Genomic DNA, 17385 nt, shown 5'->3' with positions numbered 1-17385 from the left:
AAAACATCTGAAATCTGGAATGTGGTGATAATCTAAACCATGCCTTCTTCTAAAATTGAGGTTTCCTTTAACTATGACCTTTGAACAAGAATTTGCTATTTCCTCAAAAACTGATAAATAAGGAAGTGTGAAATCTGGAAAAATGATATTGAGAAGTCTAAATGGCTACATATGCTGTATATGAGATTTCTTTTACATTTCACATAAACACATCTTTGGTTGCATAAAGGTTCATTCTTCTTCCTTAAAGTTTCACTGCATTTTTTTACTTTAACTTCAGTAATCAAAACCACCAATTACAGATTAAAATTCTTTTTTTTACCCATTTTTGAAATATCATGATGGAGCAATTCATGAACCAACACTGAACTGTGTAACTGATATGCTTACTTGATCAAAAAGACATAATTATAAAGCACCCTCCTGTGGTTACAATTATGATTACACTCGACAGAAAATGCGGTAAAAATCACCTCTGAGGCTTTGAACAACAAGCGTGACCACTGGGAGGTAGAAAGACAATTTTATTATTGAGTTGATCCATTTCTGAAATGGGGCTTACATGTTCTCCACACAAACTAAACACACAGCGACAACTGTAAAGAATGATGATCATCCTCTACTATCCGACAGGCACATTGAATTCCAATTGATTGGTGGCGGCAATAATATTCATGAAGGTATCATTTGCTACAAAGCAGATATATTCCAGCAAGATAAACTCTCTAGCAAGTCTGAGCACGCAAAGAGAATTTAAATCAAATGAATCAGCCTTCTGTAGTCAGTCATGTCTTCAAGAGTGAATCCAAAGGACAGCTTTTCATTACACATTTGAATAACATTTTAATGAAACTGTCCGGCACAACAATAGCAGAGCAATGACATCATTCTCAATTTATAATCTTATCTTTTAAAGGAATCACAGTTTTTCTTGATGTAAATATGATTCTGTTGCTTTCCACACATGTAGTGCTCTGAATCTGAGACAATGTGGTAAAGGTTAATCTTAAGAGAATTTACTGCATTGTCAATTCTTTCCAAAACAAAAGTACTATAGATATACCATAAATGGAGCCATTAACCCCTCCACTTCCTTACACATGGGTAGACTTCATAGTTGTATCCACTGCAGACCTCTCACTCTGTCTCCCATAATGCTGCTATCAGCAGAGACCAGTCCGGATTTGGTTAGAGAAAGAGTGGGAGGAATGTGTGAGGCTGGGAGAGTTTCTATATTGAATCTTTCAAAACACCCCTTCCGTGGCCCATGTAATGGCTGGCGGTGACAGTGAGAGTGGGGTGGACGTGAGATGCTATCACTGGGGCAACTGGAGCAATGTGCCCTGTCCTGAGGGCAGGTAAGTTACGTTGCGGGAGCGGGAGAGCTGGAAAGCGATTTCCTCAGCTGCCTCCAGCTTACGTAACTCTACCAGACCATCACCAGCTTCCATGAGAGAGTTGGCGATTAGCAAGGCAGCCTGGGAATCTCCCTCTGCAGAGATGATGGCAGCCTGCTTCTGTTGCTCTGCCTGAAAGGATGAAAGGAACGTTTTATTAGCTGCTTTAATTCACAATTTCTTTGTTCCAGCCTTCCAACTTTTACCCATAGAAACTGCATACAAAGTTTTCAAATGCAAAAGTAGTACAGGGATGACTTCTGTGTTAAAAATATTACCTTTTCTACAACGAATCGGGCCCTCTCGGCCTCCTGCTGAGCCACCTGCTTCATCTCAACAGCCTCTGTAAATTCCTTGCCAAAGGTCAAGTGTGTCTGAAAGAACACAATACAATTATTTCCCACAGTCAAAATCAAACCAAAAAAAACATCATAATGTATATAACAAATAATAATTGATGCAAAGAGTTTCGCATGCAGGTTCATACCAGGGAAACGTCATCCAGGATGAGGCCAAAGGTGGAGGCTCTTTCTGTGAGGTCCTCACTGACCTGCCGAGACACAAGCTCTCTCTGGGTGATGAGCTCACCAGCATCAAACCGAGCCTGTGAGAGAGAGAGAGACACACACACACACACACACACACTAAATAGTTTATGCAAAAGAATTTTGCAATCATATTTAACAAAACATGACCTGTTCATTAGTAATTCCTCTCTCTGACTGATACTCACCACCACAGCTTTCAAGACCTCTGTGGTGATGGATGGTAGCACCCTTTCATCATAGTCCTCCCCAATACTGGTGAAGATTCGTGGGAGCTGGTTGGTCACCGGCCGAAAGAGGATACGTAATGTGATGTTTACATTCTGCAAATCTGTGGGGTGAATGGTTTAAAAGTTACTAATACTGCACATATTAGCAAACATAGTCTAAACCCTCCTGTGTATTGTTATATTTGGTTGTCAGATTCGATATTTATCTTCTAATAAAAGAAAGATGGCATTTCAAGGAGGCTGGTCGCATCCTTGAACATATACAGCCTTCTGAGTTTTGAGTTACACAGAGCATGTGTAAGTCAAAGCAGATAACAGTAGTTAAGGTGATAAGGTACCTTTGCTGCCTGTGATGACAGGCACATTGCGTGGACGGGAGCGGCAATCAAAGATAATAGGTTTCTGAACCCAGGGAATGAGGAAGTGGGTTCCCTCTCCAACAACAGCATCTTGCACTCCTCGGAACCTGTCAAATATCACCGCCCGGTGCCCTGCATCAACTGTGGCAAGAAGAACAGTTAGGCTCGCAACCAATAGGTTTGTGTATACAGAATACAGGTTGTATTGGTTTTTTTTAAATTGTTTAAAGTTCAACAACTATCAATCAATTTATTGAAAATCTGTTTCACCTGGGCAGTGTGTACCTACATGCTAGTTTTGGACGAACACTGCTCATCGATTCTAATGAAATGCATTTTCATGCTTAGGAGGTACATGGTGCTATCAGTCTTGAAAAATGTATCATCACCATATTTTTTGCAAATTTCAAGATAAAACTGCATGAAAATGAGTAACTGTACATTACTCTGTGATGCAGTCACATACTATTCCCTACACAAACCATATAGGGGGGGGGGGGGGGGGAGCAGTGGGTTGTATATTCTGAATTATTTTGTGACCTCACAGTTGTCTACAGACTATCCAGAATTATATAATTCCTGCCCAGGGCAAATCAAACTTTTAATACCAATATTTCTACAGACTGTGCCGGCCACTGGTCCGGCCTGCCTTTGCTAGCACAGCAGGGAAGAAGAGAGGAGAGAAGCTGCACAGTCTGTTGAAATGTTGGATTGAAATGTTGATTTTGCGTAAGGCAGGCATTTTATCAATCAGTAAGATCATGTAAACATTTATAATACAACCATCTGCCGGAGAACACATGAAACATGACTTTTCCCCTAAGGTTTGTGTGAGGAACGCTATGTGACAGAAACCACAGAGTAACATATGGAGTGCTGAGGTCACAGATTACTGAATGCCCTAAGCTTAATACAGCTGTAATTAAATAATTAACAATATATACATTAGTATGCCTTTTAGTACTTTGTAATTGCTCACACTTCTTGGCTCAGTGTTGCAGTGATCAGATCATATTAGTAATAATACATGAAAAGCAATCAATCATCAGTAAGGTAAAAACTAGGGAATAAAGCCCAGGGTGAAAACGACCCAAATTTACTTATTTAACATGAGCAGCACTCACCATTGAAAAGGGCAGAGTTCACAACACCTCCACCGACGGCTAGGGCCAGCCCCAACTTTCCAATAGACTCAAACAACTTGGCCATGACAGCAATCTACTGGCAAGAAAAACAAGATAAGAGGTTGAAACCGTTAGTACACATTGCCAACATTAATACTGCACAATGTGACAGTCCTTGGAAAACCAGGTTAAATCCCTTCTTTCCTGTGACAGTTGGCTTTGGCCTTGGGCTGAGGGATGCCAAGGCTGGAGGATGTTAGCTCGCTAGCTAGTAAATTAGCTTGTGAGCTAGTCGAGAAATGACACCGCTGACAAGCTTAACCAGCTAAAGCAATCTCTGTGGCTACGAGTTATATAGCATATAAAATACAATGTACACAACATTTACACTACACTACAAGACACACTAAAACGACTGTAAAGCTCGTTAACAAACAGCACGCCGGGCAGCTGCAACGTTACGCATGTTATCTCTGGCTAATGGACATGCCGATGTTACTCAACACTCGTTATTTATGGATAGCATATAATAATAACCTCTCAAATTCGCCGTGTAATTAGAGCTATACAAAGGTTTGTCTAAACAATTAAGTGTTCGCATTGTCAGGAGCACACCGTCTGTCGTAACTCACCTCAGTTTTCCTCAGATGTCTGTGACCTCCACCGGACACGACGTACAACACATGAAATTTCTGCTCTACTGCGCCTGCGCAAAGCTCGTAGCAACGTAGCTTCTGATTGGACAAAAGACAGACCTCTTCTTCTATGACTTATTTAAATGTTATTAGCATTATGTAATTATGCATTACTGACATCTGCCGTTTTTGGAGTCTACCTTCAATCTATCATTTGTGTGATTTATTGATTAAATAATAAACTCAAGTTATTGTTCTCTAAATTCTGAGGTCAAAACCGCTCCAAATCCTTGTGTAGCTACAGTGTAGCATTCAAACTGAACTCTCTTCTCTCAGTTAAATTCAAAGGGGCTTTATTGGCATAGGAAACATACGTTTACATTGCCAGAGCGAGTGTGAAATAAAAACAAAAAAAATGAACAGACTATCAGTAAAAATCAGATTGTTCAGTTTCAATCTCTCACTTTCTGACCCATATTTTTCACAGACTTGTACAGACAGTTGACAAATTAAAGGAAAAACCAGTACAGGTCTGAATACCTGACCCCTACCGTGAGGGGATCCGGTGGCTCTATTATGATTTGGGGGGCATTTTGGTGGCATGGTTTGGGTCCACTTGTCCCCTTAGAGGGAAGTGTCACTGCAAATCAATACAAAGTTGTTCTGAGTGATCACCTTTAACCTATGATGCAACATTTCTATCCTGATGGGAGTGGTCTCTTCCAGGATGACAATGCCCAAATTCACAGGGCACAAGGGGTCACTGAATGGTTTGATGAGCATGAAAATGGTGTTGTGGCCTTTGCGGTCACCAGATCTCAACCCAATTGAACACCTATGGGGGATATCTGGTCAATGCCAAGGCACATTGATTCTACAAGTCTCTGGAACTCTTCTGGAGGGATGAACACCATTCTTCCTTTAATTTGTCACCCGTCTGTATGTCTGCCATTACGTCTGTGATCCATTAAATATTAGCACTTGTGTCTTTGCGGGTAAACTATTGTGTGAAGCAAATAATTACATTTTTGGATGTCAGCATGCCTACAGAAAATAACACTCCTGTATATGATTATAACACTCTGCAGTACCAGAGATTGTAATTAAATGTGTCTAACTATAAAGTAAATTAGAGAATTGTGTGATCTTGAGCAGATAAATTGGTCTGTTACTTTCACAGACTGACCTCAGCCATATTACACATATCATGCATTTATAAGGTCAATATAGGTCAAGTAAACCATTCTAAATCAGTGCCATGGTATTCATTTCAGTGGATCCTTTAAAGAAATTCAAGGTGAAGCTAGTTTTAACAGTTAGGTAGTTTAGTCCAGTGCTTCCCAATCTAGGGGTCAGGCCCCTGGTCACAAGATGAGGGGTCAAGAGATGATTAGTGGGGTAGGAAAGAAGAAAAAAACAAAGCTACACTATATATTTTTTTTTACACTTTTCTCTAATCTTTAATTTTTTGCAAAAATGTTGGGTCTTGAGCAGTATTTAATTATTAAATGAAACCAGACACAGCTTTTTAAAGGGGTCTACTACTGATTGAATATTTAAGGCACTGTATTTTAGTCCCATGATTTTATTGACATAAATCTTAATCTGAACCAGTGGGCTATAGGCTGTCAGAAAAAAAAAAAAATCTCTCTCTGAAGTGTAGTAAAGCAGAACTATAACTTTGCATATATACCTCCAAATTTAACTTCAGTAACCCACTTGAGTAAATTACTTTATAGCACTGGATATTGATCAGCTTTGGTTGTATTGACTTAATTGGGCCTATATTGGCCGTCATACCCTGATACTTGGTGAACTTGGTGAGACCTGATCGATGCTAAAAGCTTGTTTTATTCTCTGAAACCAGCCAGGGAACCTGCACACATATACGCCCACCGTGTGATTTGTGAAACAGGCACTTGGTCGCCCCCTGGTGCGGATACAACAAATCAAACCAAAAGTCATAGTTTCGCTTTTCTTCCAAGGCTTGCATAGTGTGACGGCGTTTGAAAGATAGCAAGAGGCTACCGTGAAACATTTGTAAGGTCAGTAATCATCACAGATCTTTAAGATATCCAACATATTTTGTGACAGATAGTAACAGCGCCCGAGCCAAACACAAGATCCGTCGATAGAGCGGCAGGCAGATTGTCAGTTTAGACGTGTCTGATATTTTCACTTCCTTGACACTGCACTCTGCAATGTGGCTTTCTCACTCGCTTCTAAATATACGTTTTGACATCCTGTAAACATTCACATTTTGCGCATATTTTGCAGACCGGTTGCATATTAGTCCAGAAAGGTGTAGGCGCTACCGTATTGTTGATAACTTTACGACTACAAATGCCATTCGTGTGTGTAAGAAGAACCAACATCCAGTTAATAAATATGTAGTTTTGTCGCAGTTAAGGCTTTGTCAATTAGTTTCCATCAAGATAGCAGCAGTATATTGGCGGGGGAGGAGGAAGGGGCATTAACTGTAGCCTCTAATCTGTCACAGTCTGTCGCACATACACTTACACATTAAATGTGATTCGCACTAAAAGCAGGAAACAGGTTTCATATGACAACACAGAGCAAATATCTTAATAGTTATGGCTTTAAGAACAAATAACAGATGTCATAGTCTCTCATTGGCTTAGCCCGTAATTGCTTTAAGGAAATTGGTTAAGAGGAGCTAGAGAAGACACCTCAAGAAATGTGAAATCTTTGCTCAGAGTTTAAATTTAAAAAAAAAAAAAAAAAATCTCATTGGTAATGGCAGCTGAAATGGAAGTTTTTGAGTATGTTGATGTAGTGTCCTAGTAACCTCCAATAGAGGGTGTTAGATGATCAAATATGTCCTTCTTTCCATTTGTAAGGGTGGGGTCTTTGAATGGTTGCCTGATACTGACACTCACGAAGAGATGTTGTGTTTTGGCTTTTTGTCATCATCATCATCATCATCATGTTGATGCACTCGCTCATCGTTTGGTCAGGGTTATTACATTTTTGTGTTGCTGTCCTGCAGTCACTGTGAGGTTCTCCTTGACAGCACTGATTTTGTTTTTCCCAGCAGATGGCAGAGCTGGGCAGGACTGTGAGGGTGAGTGGTTTGCCTACAGACATTGAGGATGACAGGTTGAGAGACAAACTATGCATCTACTTCCTGAGAAATAAGAATGGAGGAGGGGAGATAGAATCTGTCACCATTGTCGAAGCTTCACCTAACTCTGCCCTCATCACCTTTGAGGACAGTGAAGGTCAGTAAAGTCAGGGTGTGTGCATGTCTGTGCATACTAAATGATTTTCTGAATACTTAATTTATTCTATATTAGAGACATGTGGGTAAGAAAACACTGCATTATTATATTAACTATATTACCACTCAGTTCTCACAATACAACAATAAATGCTTAATTAACTTTCACTCTAAAGACCCCCAAATTTAATTGCAATCATTTGCAGAGTATTAGTAAGGTATAGCTGTATGTTGGCTGTCACCAGTGATTTACACTGAGCTGGAACGTTGGCATGCAAGTCAATGAAGTGGCCAGTGGTAAAAATGCTTAGTCAGGATGCTTCACAGACTGAGATTGATTTCCCTCTGGTGACCCCTCTCACACAGTGGCACAGAGAGTTATTCAACATAGCTGGCACATTCTGGAAGTGGATAAGAAGAAGTATGAACTCATTGTCACTGAGCATCAAGAACGCCTGGACCCAGACAAGGTATATTTTACTAGAATGCTGGAAAATTTGTCAACACATATTGAATATAAAATCCATGAGTGTTTGTTGTCTCTCTTCTTTTATCATCATAGGTCATCTTGAGTTTGTCAGCAACTGTAGACTATAGCCAACTTCCTGGGGGAAAAATAGCATTGACAGGCCTACATAAGAGCCACCCTGATGTCCAGATAACCTACGATACCATTAGGAAATTGTGCACTCTGGGTGGTGCCTACTGCAAAGTCCAGGCTGCCTTGGCAGAACTGCTTGGTCAGCCTGGAGGTTCACAATCAGCAGAACACAAAGACTCAGCTCAACCCGCCACCAGTCGCCCTAAGTCTGCTAATACAGTGCAAAAGCCACATACTTTGGAGTCAGACGATTACAGCAGAAAACCGAATAAGCAAAGAGAACAAAGAGAGAAAGTTAACATTGCAAGGCCTTCTGATAAGTGCACCTCAAGCTCACATAGAGACCTGACACCTGATGGATATGACTGGGACGATACAGGGCAGCTGGTGTGTGGAGCTCTGCAGCTTCCTGGACTTCCTACCATGTCAGAATCAGAGGACCTCTCGCTAATTCTGGATGCAGATATGTTCCAGTATCTGCAGAAACGCTGCAGGAAGGAATACCAGCATATCCTTAGTCAGTATGGTGTTGAGGTGGTGGATATGACAAATCAGGGCTTGACTACTCTGTATCTGCAGGTTGCAATAGGAGTGGGGGAGGATGGTCAAGAGAAAGAGCGCATGAAGTTGGCAAGAAGGGCAATAAGTAAGCTTTACCATGAGAATGAGACCAAGATCCGTAGATCTCAGTTACCTAAGAATATCTTGTCTCCCGGGGGAAGCCTGCAAAAGGTGATTGACAAATTAAGTGTCAGACTTCCCAAGCTTCTTCTGAATGAAGATGACAGAAATGTCTACATTATTGGGAGTAGTAGTGATGTGTCTGAGGCCAAGCAGTTTCTTCTCCTGGACCATAGCCACGATGAGAGAGGTAAAAAAGAGGATGTAGCCAGTCTTCTTAATTTTCCCTCTTATGCTTCGGGTTCATCAACGCCTGCAGTTGAGGAGAGAGCGTCTTCTTCCTCTGCAGGATCTCTGGATGTTAGGATAGATCAGACGCTGCAGTCGGAGGAGGATGAGAGGAGAGATGAAGGAGCCAGAAGGTATAAACTAGCTGCACGGTTTAAGGATTCAGGGCTGTCTGCATTAGGCAGTCGACCAGGAGACTTCACTGTACGGGGGCTCTCATCTCCCAGTAGACAAACACGCCCTGGTCCAATGTTAGGGCATGATGTACTTTCAGAAACAGCAGGGATTGCTGGAGAAAGAGTCTCTAGAGCAGCAGCTCAAAACACTGGCGGTGACATCTTGTTTAAGAGTGGAGATGCTTTGCATTCATCTGTTTCTATGCAGAGTAAAACCTCCTTGAACTCACATTTAATGAATACCCCACCCAGGAGTACAACAGCCCCCCTTAGCACAACTCAACCCAGTCTGTCAGGAAGTACTACACTCCCACCTGCTGGGTATGGGTCCACCTTAAAGCGAGCCAGCAGTTTTTCAGGAATGCCTGAGAATAAAGCTGAAAGTAAGGGTCAGAAGTATCAAGATGACCCCGGCAAGTCCAGTGTGAGAGTCAGGGGCAGGTCTTCTAGCTTCAGTAACCAAAAAGGGAGGGATAAGCGAGAAGTCTATAGAGCAGAGCTTACAGTTTCCGCTGTCATGTGGTATCACATTAAAGAGGCCTACAGCATGAGGGTGGACGACCTGACTTCTGATGTCCAGATAAAAGAGAGTAGCTCACAAAGTAGCAGGGATTTGACTGTCTTTGTAAGAGGGGCAGACTCGTCCAAAGTAAGCTCATGTCAGCTAGGTTTACAGAAGCTGGTTGACTCGGTCACTGCAGACTTCTCCATGCAGGAGATATCCTTGTCAGAGCTAGGTGTTGCTGACCCAGAAGATGAAACTTTACAGGCTTGTTGTACTGAGGTGCGTAGCAGGTTCAAGAAAGTTACCATCCAGATTTTGAAGAACAGCCTATTTCTTTTGGGTCCGAATCAGTTGTGTTCTCAGGTAGGTGCTTCATTGCGGGAGGTATTTTCTGGAGATTTGGCCCAAATACCTGAACAGCAAGATTTATCTAGCCTCTCTACCTCCAACTGGAATCCATCCACATATTTAATGAATGAGGACCAGAGTACTAGTCTGCACTGTCACAGTAATCCTCAGTTTATGCTAGAGAGCCAAACAGGCAAAGAACTAGTAGGAACTAGTAGAAGTCAGGAAAGGAGAACAAACCATAGGGGTGACACTTATGAGACTGAGCTTCCTAATGGATCTTTTAGCCAACCGTTAGTGAGGAAAGACCCTGTCATCAAGGAGAAAGTTAAAATGGCAGGCACTGTGGAGTTGGATGGACAGAGGACTGAGACATTTGCCAACCTCATGACGAAAGGAAATGACGGGAGCGCAAGACGTGTGAATGGTGTCGGGTCAACATCAACCCGTACTGATAAAGATACAGCCCTTCACAAGAAAGAGACAACCATTCAAGCAGAGATCCAGGAGACCCCAGAGGAGTCCAGGTTAGGTCAAGGAGGCCTGGGGTCCCTCTGTGTGTGTGGGGAGAGGGGGATGTCGATGACAAGAACCGAGTGTGGGGCTACCATGTGCTGTAAGTGCCTGGACACTGTGCATGTCCACTGCAGAGTTTGTGTTGAAAAAGAGCCGACACCCCGGGGCATCCAGGGCGAAATGAGCTATTCTAAACTAAATATCAGTGTACCAGGTCACAACAAGGTTTCTGCTATCAAGATCACTTACTGCATTCCAGATGGTATCCAAGGGGTGAGAAGATTATTTTAAACATATTGTCACTGATAACTAATGTATCTCATAGAGGCCTTTTACAGAATGTACTGGAATGCGTATTAAAGGATAGGTTCACAGTTTTTCACATCTGCCCTAAAACAATAGTCAAGTCCCCAAATGAACATTGACACATGTTTTTCTTGGTGTAATCATTCCTCCTGTTCACACCGACCATTAATATAACTTATAATATAAGTGATGGGGGACAAAATCCACAGTCCTTCTGTGCAAAAAATGTATTAAAAAGCTTATTTGAAGCTAATATGAGGCTTCAGATATCCAAATTAGTTAAATCAAGTCAATATCTTTCAAAGTTTCTGTCATTTTAGTGCCAGATTCCCTCTTTTGTTATGATTCTTCCACTGCAGCTGAACAGGAAAACACTGTCCATCGAGACACAAAGAGGGAATTCTTTACTAAAAAGACTGTAACTGTGGAAGATATCCACTTTATTTGACTAATTCAAATGTCTGAAACCTCAGATTATCTCCAGATAAACTTACTAAAATACACTTTTGCTCAAATTGAGGGCTCTGGATTTTGTCCCCCATCATATTGTACATTGTAAGCACATTTGCAGGGGATCTTCTAATGGTCGGTATAAACAGGAGGAGTGATTATAGAGAACAAAACCTGTTTCAGTGTTCATATGAGCTCCTAACTACTGCAAAATTGTCAACCTATCCTTTAATATTTTATCTTGGAAGAGACATAAGTCAAACAAAGTTTGCTAGATTGTCTTTTTACTGATTATTGTAGACATTTTACTTGCATTACAACTTTGAATAATAAAGAGTGTTAACATTCTCTTTAGAGCCTTTATTACACAGCAAATATATGTATAGGTAAATTTAAGTTATATGGGATTACTTTTTCATTGTAAAATAGCAAATTGCACTTGTGTTATAGTATTCTGATTTATAGTGTACTGAAAAGCTTTTTTTTGTTAACAATGAACAGAAATGGCACCAGACAGAGCACACTTATTTAATGTGAAATGTCAAAAGTAAAACAGACTGCAGTTGCAAATTCTGACCCTCTATGTAGGGTGCAGCTAATATTCCAAGATATCACATAGAGCTTTAATAACAGGACTGTGTTTTAGTTTATGCATACATAATGACATGGTAATATGTAGTGACTTTTTCACAACTGTGTTCTTTGCTTTACATTGTACCAGGAGGGTCATCCTTCTCCTGGAAAACCATTTCAAGGAGCTGTACATGAAGCCTTCCTTCCTGACTGTGAGAAAACCATGAAGCTTTTGCCCAGGCTGGAGAAAGCCTTCAGGCAGGGACTCACCTTCACAGTGACCGGCAAAGAGACAGAGGCCAGGGTTACCTGGGATTGCATCCCACACAAGACCAGCCTACAGGGAGGCAAATCAGGGTGAGTGAGGCCAGTGGAAATGTCTAACCGAGCTGCAGAATTAAAGGTCACAAACACTAGTCCATGTATCTGAGATGAACAGTCTTCTTTTTGTCTCTCTCAGGAACGGTTACCCAGATTCCACTTACTTGAAACGCTTGTCTGAGGTCTTGGCCTCCCTTGGGATTGATGAACCACCGGCCAAGTCTCAAGGATGAGAAACAGCTAAGGAGTTTATTTGTAGTTTTGTACTTTTTATCTTTCTGTGGCAAAGCCATTTGCATTTTGTTTGTTGATTAGTCCCAGGTCATACTGCTTTGTAGAGCACATAGCATTCTTGTAGAACTTTGAATCTCATTCAGAAAATAAAGTTACGACTCTCATTGCAGCTATTTTGGATTTATTTTTGCGATAGATCCTGCCTCACCGTTGTTTGATTGAAAATGTGTATAAGTGACAATTTAATCAATCACAAATGTCTTAATTATTTCATGTTTCATAAAAAATGTCAGCTTTATTTCGTGAAAGGGCATTTTATACTGTATAGTGTGCATAGTTTTGTATATATGTATACATTTTATACCATCCTGTGTGGTTTTAATGATGTTCTACTACAGAATTAATGACTTTTTAAAAAATCCGTCTTTGCTTTTCTTCAACTTTTCTTTTCAGAATGCGCACAGAAATAAAAAAGCAAAATCTCCTGACTTTTTTTGTTATGCTTTTTTTATTAGTCCTGGAAAACATGTAAGGCATATGGTAACATTACACACTGAAGCGTTACAAGCTCTAAGGCCATGTGGACAACATGGCACCACGCAGTAAACCCAGAGTCAAGCACAGAAGCAGCATCAATTCAAAGGGTTTAAAAAACAAAGTTGAGACGAGAAGAGTGTTGTTGCAACTAGGGGGGAGGAAAAAAAACAACACAAGCAAGGACAGAGTAGAGGAGAACTAGCTTAGAAATCATCCTGTTGGGTATGCCTTGTAGAAAATTACCAGTGGTGACTGAACTCTTAACAGGTAGTGTGTAGCAGGATAGATGTGAAGTGAGTTTCTGAAGCATTCCCAGAGATAGGTTAAAGTGTATCATGAATGTACCAGGCCATGCTGAAGGTAAGAACAGGGAATCAGGTGGCACAAGAGGCAGTGGATTGGCTTCAGTTGGCAACTTGATACGACTGGAAGTGCATTCTCCTCCCTCACACCACACCACTACATGACTACTAAACTAACATGAGACGGTGAGCTGTACATACACACATGCCTTTTTTTTTCTGGTCGACTAAACATGCATCCTAGTACTGTACATGACAAGCCAGGTTGTACTTTCTTAGCATCTCTGCAATGTTGCGATGGTGCGGCATTGCAATACCTTAAACATGACTGCTAAGAAAACAAATAGCTGCAGGCAGATGTGAGTGAAGATGAGTGAAGACAGTGGCTCTGAATTTGGAGCCCTCTCCTTTTGACTCAGAATACTAAAGCTTACATCAAACATTGATGGTGTGTAGGAAAATTGGTGTGACAGTTTGTGCAGTGAACTCAGTGGAACAAAATGTTGTATTTGTTAGTTGATGCAAAAGAAGTGGTGAAAACCGCTGTTTGGAATGACCTGAGAAACCATGTAAAAGAGAAAGAAATTCACCTCAAAGCTGAATGGTGGATGCCTGTGAGGGACTTCAGCTATACAAGCCAAGGCAGACAAATACTACACTCATTGTCTAAGTGCATTTTTCAGATCTAAAACTATGAGTGTTAATTAGTAATATCAAATCTAGAACTGCAAATGTTCAGAAATGTTTATTTTTACTTAGAAACACTGTTTTACTACTGTGCATCTCTGAGTTGCTAAGTACTCTTGCATACGTGTCTGCAATGACTGGGAAACCATTTCAAGATGACATACATTGCAGCTTCACCACGATGGAAAAGCGCTCAGGCAGCAGGCCAAAGTAGGAAGGGGTGGGCTCGGGTTCAACCAACAGATCCATTTGAACCCCATACCCAGACATGAAACACCCACCTCACTGATTGAGTTCATTTCAAAGGCATCTCAGCTCAAAAGAGCCAAGGGGAAAATGTTGAAAGAAAAAAAATAAAAAGATTATAATCTGTTTTCCACATGCTGATGAATGCATGCAATTTCAAATTCCAGATGTCAAAGAAATGTTTTATTTGCTATGAATGCGTATGCAGTGAGAAGGGGGTGATATGGAGAGGAGTTTTGGCCGGCTGCTGCTGAACTGCGACTGTTGCATCCGCAGAGCCTCTTGGCTGCAGCACAGGAAAAGAGGAACGACTCTAATAATCCTTGAGTGAACTGAGATCAGCTGTAAAGCGGAAATGTTGTGTCTGGGGCCGGCCATGACTGAGCTATGATCAGCCAATAAGCTGGGGTTTTGTGCAGCTGTGTTACAGAATTGGCATCCCTGCACAGCTGTGTGAAAACATCTGCTCCCTCACTTGCTATACAAGCCACTTGGAAACAAACTGAAATAAACAGAAATCCATAGAGAGGAATACCATGGAGCTTTGGACTTGGAGGAATTTTACAGATTTCCGTGTATCTATATGTCTTTTTGAAATTTGAACCTTAAATGCACCTCGTCCACTTCCTTTTCACTGTGATACTGATGTCATGGTTGTAAACACGTCGGAGGAATCAACCTGTTGCGGTCGACATAATGTGAGAGCTGGTAAAACACAGTGAAAAGGATATAGATACGGAGGGAGGCGCCTCGGATTGAGGTAAGCTGTGTGCAAGGAGAGAGGCACAGTGCAGACCTACGCTTGAGCAAGACTGCAACCAATCGAAAACTACAAATTGTGTTAAACCTTTTGTAAACTGCAGCAAAAAAATTCTGTCAGCACCCATGAGCATTTGGGATACAAATCTGACACACTGTGACTTTTCTTCAAGGTTGACGGAAATGCATCCAAAAACAGAATTTTCTTCATATTTTTTATGCACTGTTAATATTCAAAGCATTGACAGAGGAATATACATACAATTTGGCACACATGGTTCGGACCAACAGAAAAACTTCATCACATTTAAAAGGAGTGCAGGTTGGCAGGTCCCCACAAAAAAAAAAAAGAGTATGAGCTTTGAACTTTAAACCCTTGGATAACAAAACAAACAAACAAACGAAAATATAAAGGTAAATTAAAATAACATATTAAGTAAAACATCTTTTTTTTTTTTTTTTACTGAAGCGTTTGTTTCTCACATGGCACTCAGAACAGAAGCACCGTCCACAGGTTCACAAAGGGAGCCCAGCAGATTAGAACAGAACACTAACCAGAGGCTGACAGGACACAGTCACTCCCCACACCAGCGTGACGGTCGCACTCCAGCCCAGTCGACACCATTCCTGTTCCACGTTTTACTTCCTACAGTCAAGGATGGATGAATGCTTTGATTTTAGCTGCCACCCAGGAGAAGTTGGCCCGGGCAGGGACTGGCAAGCTGAAAATGAGGGGACCTTTAAATGAGTGTGTGTGTGTATTCTATGTGTGTGTGTGTGCCACCTGTGCTTTCAGTGAGCTTCAGCAGATATACTATGAGTGGATGATGGGAAACAGGCTGCAAACCTGGAGCAGAATCGAAGCCTGTGGGACTGGAGTGTGACTGCCATGCTTGTAAGTGCATTAAGATCAGCGAGCAGAGTGCAAAATACTAATACCAACTGTCCTCATAACACAGGCCTCTTATCAGACAGGAGGGAGAGATAGAAATAGGAAGGGAAGCTACATTAATACTGTAGCGGAGTAGTGTGAGAGGGAGGGGGGGGAGGGATGTGGTGGGGTAAGGGTGGGTGCTTTTAAAACCTGACAAACGACCTGAGGACACACACATCTTCACACACAATGGCACACCACACACAGCACATGAGGGAGGCCACTCATGCTAACACAACAACTTTTTTTCTATTTTTTTTTTTGTAAAACATTTTGTGTTTGTTTTTTTACAAAGTCACTAGTCACCATCTGAGTCTCAACACTGAGGCCGGAGTCACAGACAGGCAGGCAGGCAGGCAGGCAGGTAGATAAATGTCTAAGGTTTTAAGTCGGTATCCGCCTACGTGGAAGGTTTATAGTCGATTTAGAGTCGAAGTATACTTTTGACTCGACACCAGTCAGACAAAATTCATACTGGCCATTAGGGGAGCGGTGCACTGTTTTAGCTAGAATACTGCTAATACTGCACACATTGTCAATATGGGATTTAAATTTCAAGACTGGTTTGAAAAAAACAGGTTGGTAGAGCGACGCTAACAACCTTGAAACCGGCTCCAGCTCTTTGTTTTATCATCTGAAATTCTTAATACATTTAACACCTGTTGAACTGGTGGACAGCACCGACTGTTGTCAAATATAGAGCTAGGGAGGCAGAAAGGAGAGACACAGGGAGAGGGAGTCAGAGAAACAGACCACAGTGCCATCTCTGACGAGCCTGACGCCTGTTGCTATGCCGACCATAGAGAGGGAAATGGAAAGGAGGAGGGAGAGAGAGAGAGAGAGAGTGGAGGAGAGTAGAGAGAAGGAGGGGAGGCAAAGTATGGACGCCAGCTTGAATTGAATTCTCCTTTTCCCAGGTCAGGGTGATCGACAGGCGAGCGGCCGCTGTGAAAGGAACACAATGCCATGGAATGCCTCGAGGAGGATCAGGGAGGATGAAAGCCTGATCCAGAGGAAAAGGACTGGTATTCACCTTCTTAACTTGCTCATTTCAGACGCTTCAGTGTCTCAGCATGACAGTGCCTCTTTCATCACATTCAGTGTGTGTATGTTTGTGTGCGTATGTGTGTGTGCATTTGTGGCTTGTTTGAGCAGAAACAAATTCTCTCTTAATTGGCACTGCACACTTCTTGCCAACAGTTGGTCAGCTAGAAAAATCTGTAACTAAGGAGAATGAAGCTGAGCAATGATTTCTGCCTCCCTATTCAACACTGCACAGAAAGACTCATTATGAGGGAAATTCATATTCAAGCAAGTGCAACAACTGCAGCCACTACAGTATATTAACTTCACTGAAACGTGGTGGGAATGCATGCATTATGGAGCTGTTTCCCTTACCACTGATGAAGACTGATACAAGGTACGTCCAAGCTAAGGCTTTATTAGTAGT

The 17385-nt window shown here is 41.6% G+C and overlaps 2 protein-coding genes across 4 annotated transcripts; one reads left to right on the top strand and one right to left on the bottom strand.

Moving 5' to 3' along the window:
• Window positions 1-501: 501 nt before the first annotated feature.
• Window positions 502-4393, bottom strand: phb (prohibitin). Of its 2 annotated transcripts, none has more exons than XM_042392642.1 (7): window positions 4288-4393; window positions 3656-3749; window positions 2511-2672; window positions 2131-2273; window positions 1885-2001; window positions 1676-1771; window positions 502-1529 (listed from the first exon to the last, which is right to left on the bottom strand). In XM_042392642.1, the coding sequence occupies exons 2-7, from the start codon at window positions 3738-3740 to the stop codon at window positions 1317-1319; spliced, it is 816 nt and encodes a 271-aa protein (XP_042248576.1). In that variant the 5' UTR covers window positions 3741-3749; window positions 4288-4393; the 3' UTR covers window positions 502-1316. The 2 variants fall into 2 exon arrangements, with proteins under 2 accessions (XP_042248576.1, XP_042248575.1); XM_042392641.1 differs by having other exon boundaries at window positions 3656-3752; window positions 4288-4389.
• A 1767-nt stretch (window positions 4394-6160) lies between these two features.
• On the top strand, window positions 6161-12639 carry si:busm1-163l24.3. Of its 2 annotated transcripts, none has more exons than XM_042392786.1 (6): window positions 6161-6335; window positions 7346-7532; window positions 7898-8001; window positions 8094-10859; window positions 12064-12272; window positions 12376-12639. In XM_042392786.1, the coding sequence occupies exons 2-6, from the start codon at window positions 7349-7351 to the stop codon at window positions 12467-12469; spliced, it is 3357 nt and encodes a 1118-aa protein (XP_042248720.1). In that variant the 5' UTR covers window positions 6161-6335; window positions 7346-7348; the 3' UTR covers window positions 12470-12639. The 2 variants fall into 2 exon arrangements, with proteins under 2 accessions (XP_042248720.1, XP_042248719.1); XM_042392785.1 differs by having other exon boundaries at window positions 6162-6335; window positions 7349-7532.
• The last annotated feature ends 4746 nt before the right edge of the window (window positions 12640-17385 follow it).

Source organism: Thunnus maccoyii, chromosome 18, assembly GCF_910596095.1.
Source record: "Thunnus maccoyii chromosome 18, fThuMac1.1, whole genome shotgun sequence".
Taxonomy (NCBI): domain Eukaryota; kingdom Metazoa; phylum Chordata; class Actinopteri; order Scombriformes; family Scombridae; genus Thunnus; species Thunnus maccoyii.
The sequence above is the reverse complement of the archived record's forward strand: the minus strand, read 5'-3'. Positions and strand labels throughout refer to the sequence as shown.

Bases quoted from the DNA above. Each gene is read 5' to 3' on its own strand.
- si:busm1-163l24.3 (XM_042392786.1), top strand. From the start codon at position 7,349: ATGGCAGAGCTGGGCAGGACTGTGAGGGTGAGTGGTTTGCCTACAGAC. The intron at 7,533-7,897 runs GTCAGTAAAGTC...CCTCTCACACAG, and splicing joins CACCTTTGAGGACAGTGAAG to TGGCACAGAGAGTTATTCAA. The intron at 10,860-12,063 runs GTGAGAAGATTA...ACATTGTACCAG, and splicing joins TTCCAGATGGTATCCAAGGG to GAGGGTCATCCTTCTCCTGG.
- phb (XM_042392642.1), bottom strand. From the start codon at position 3,740: ATGGCCAAGTTGTTTGAGTCTATTGGAAAGTTGGGGCTGGCCCTAGCC. The intron at 2,274-2,510 runs GTACCTTATCAC...TTCACCCCACAG, and splicing joins TGTCATCACAGGCAGCAAAG to ATTTGCAGAATGTAAACATC. The intron at 1,772-1,884 runs GTATGAACCTGC...GTGTTCTTTCAG, and splicing joins TCCTGGATGACGTTTCCCTG to ACACACTTGACCTTTGGCAA.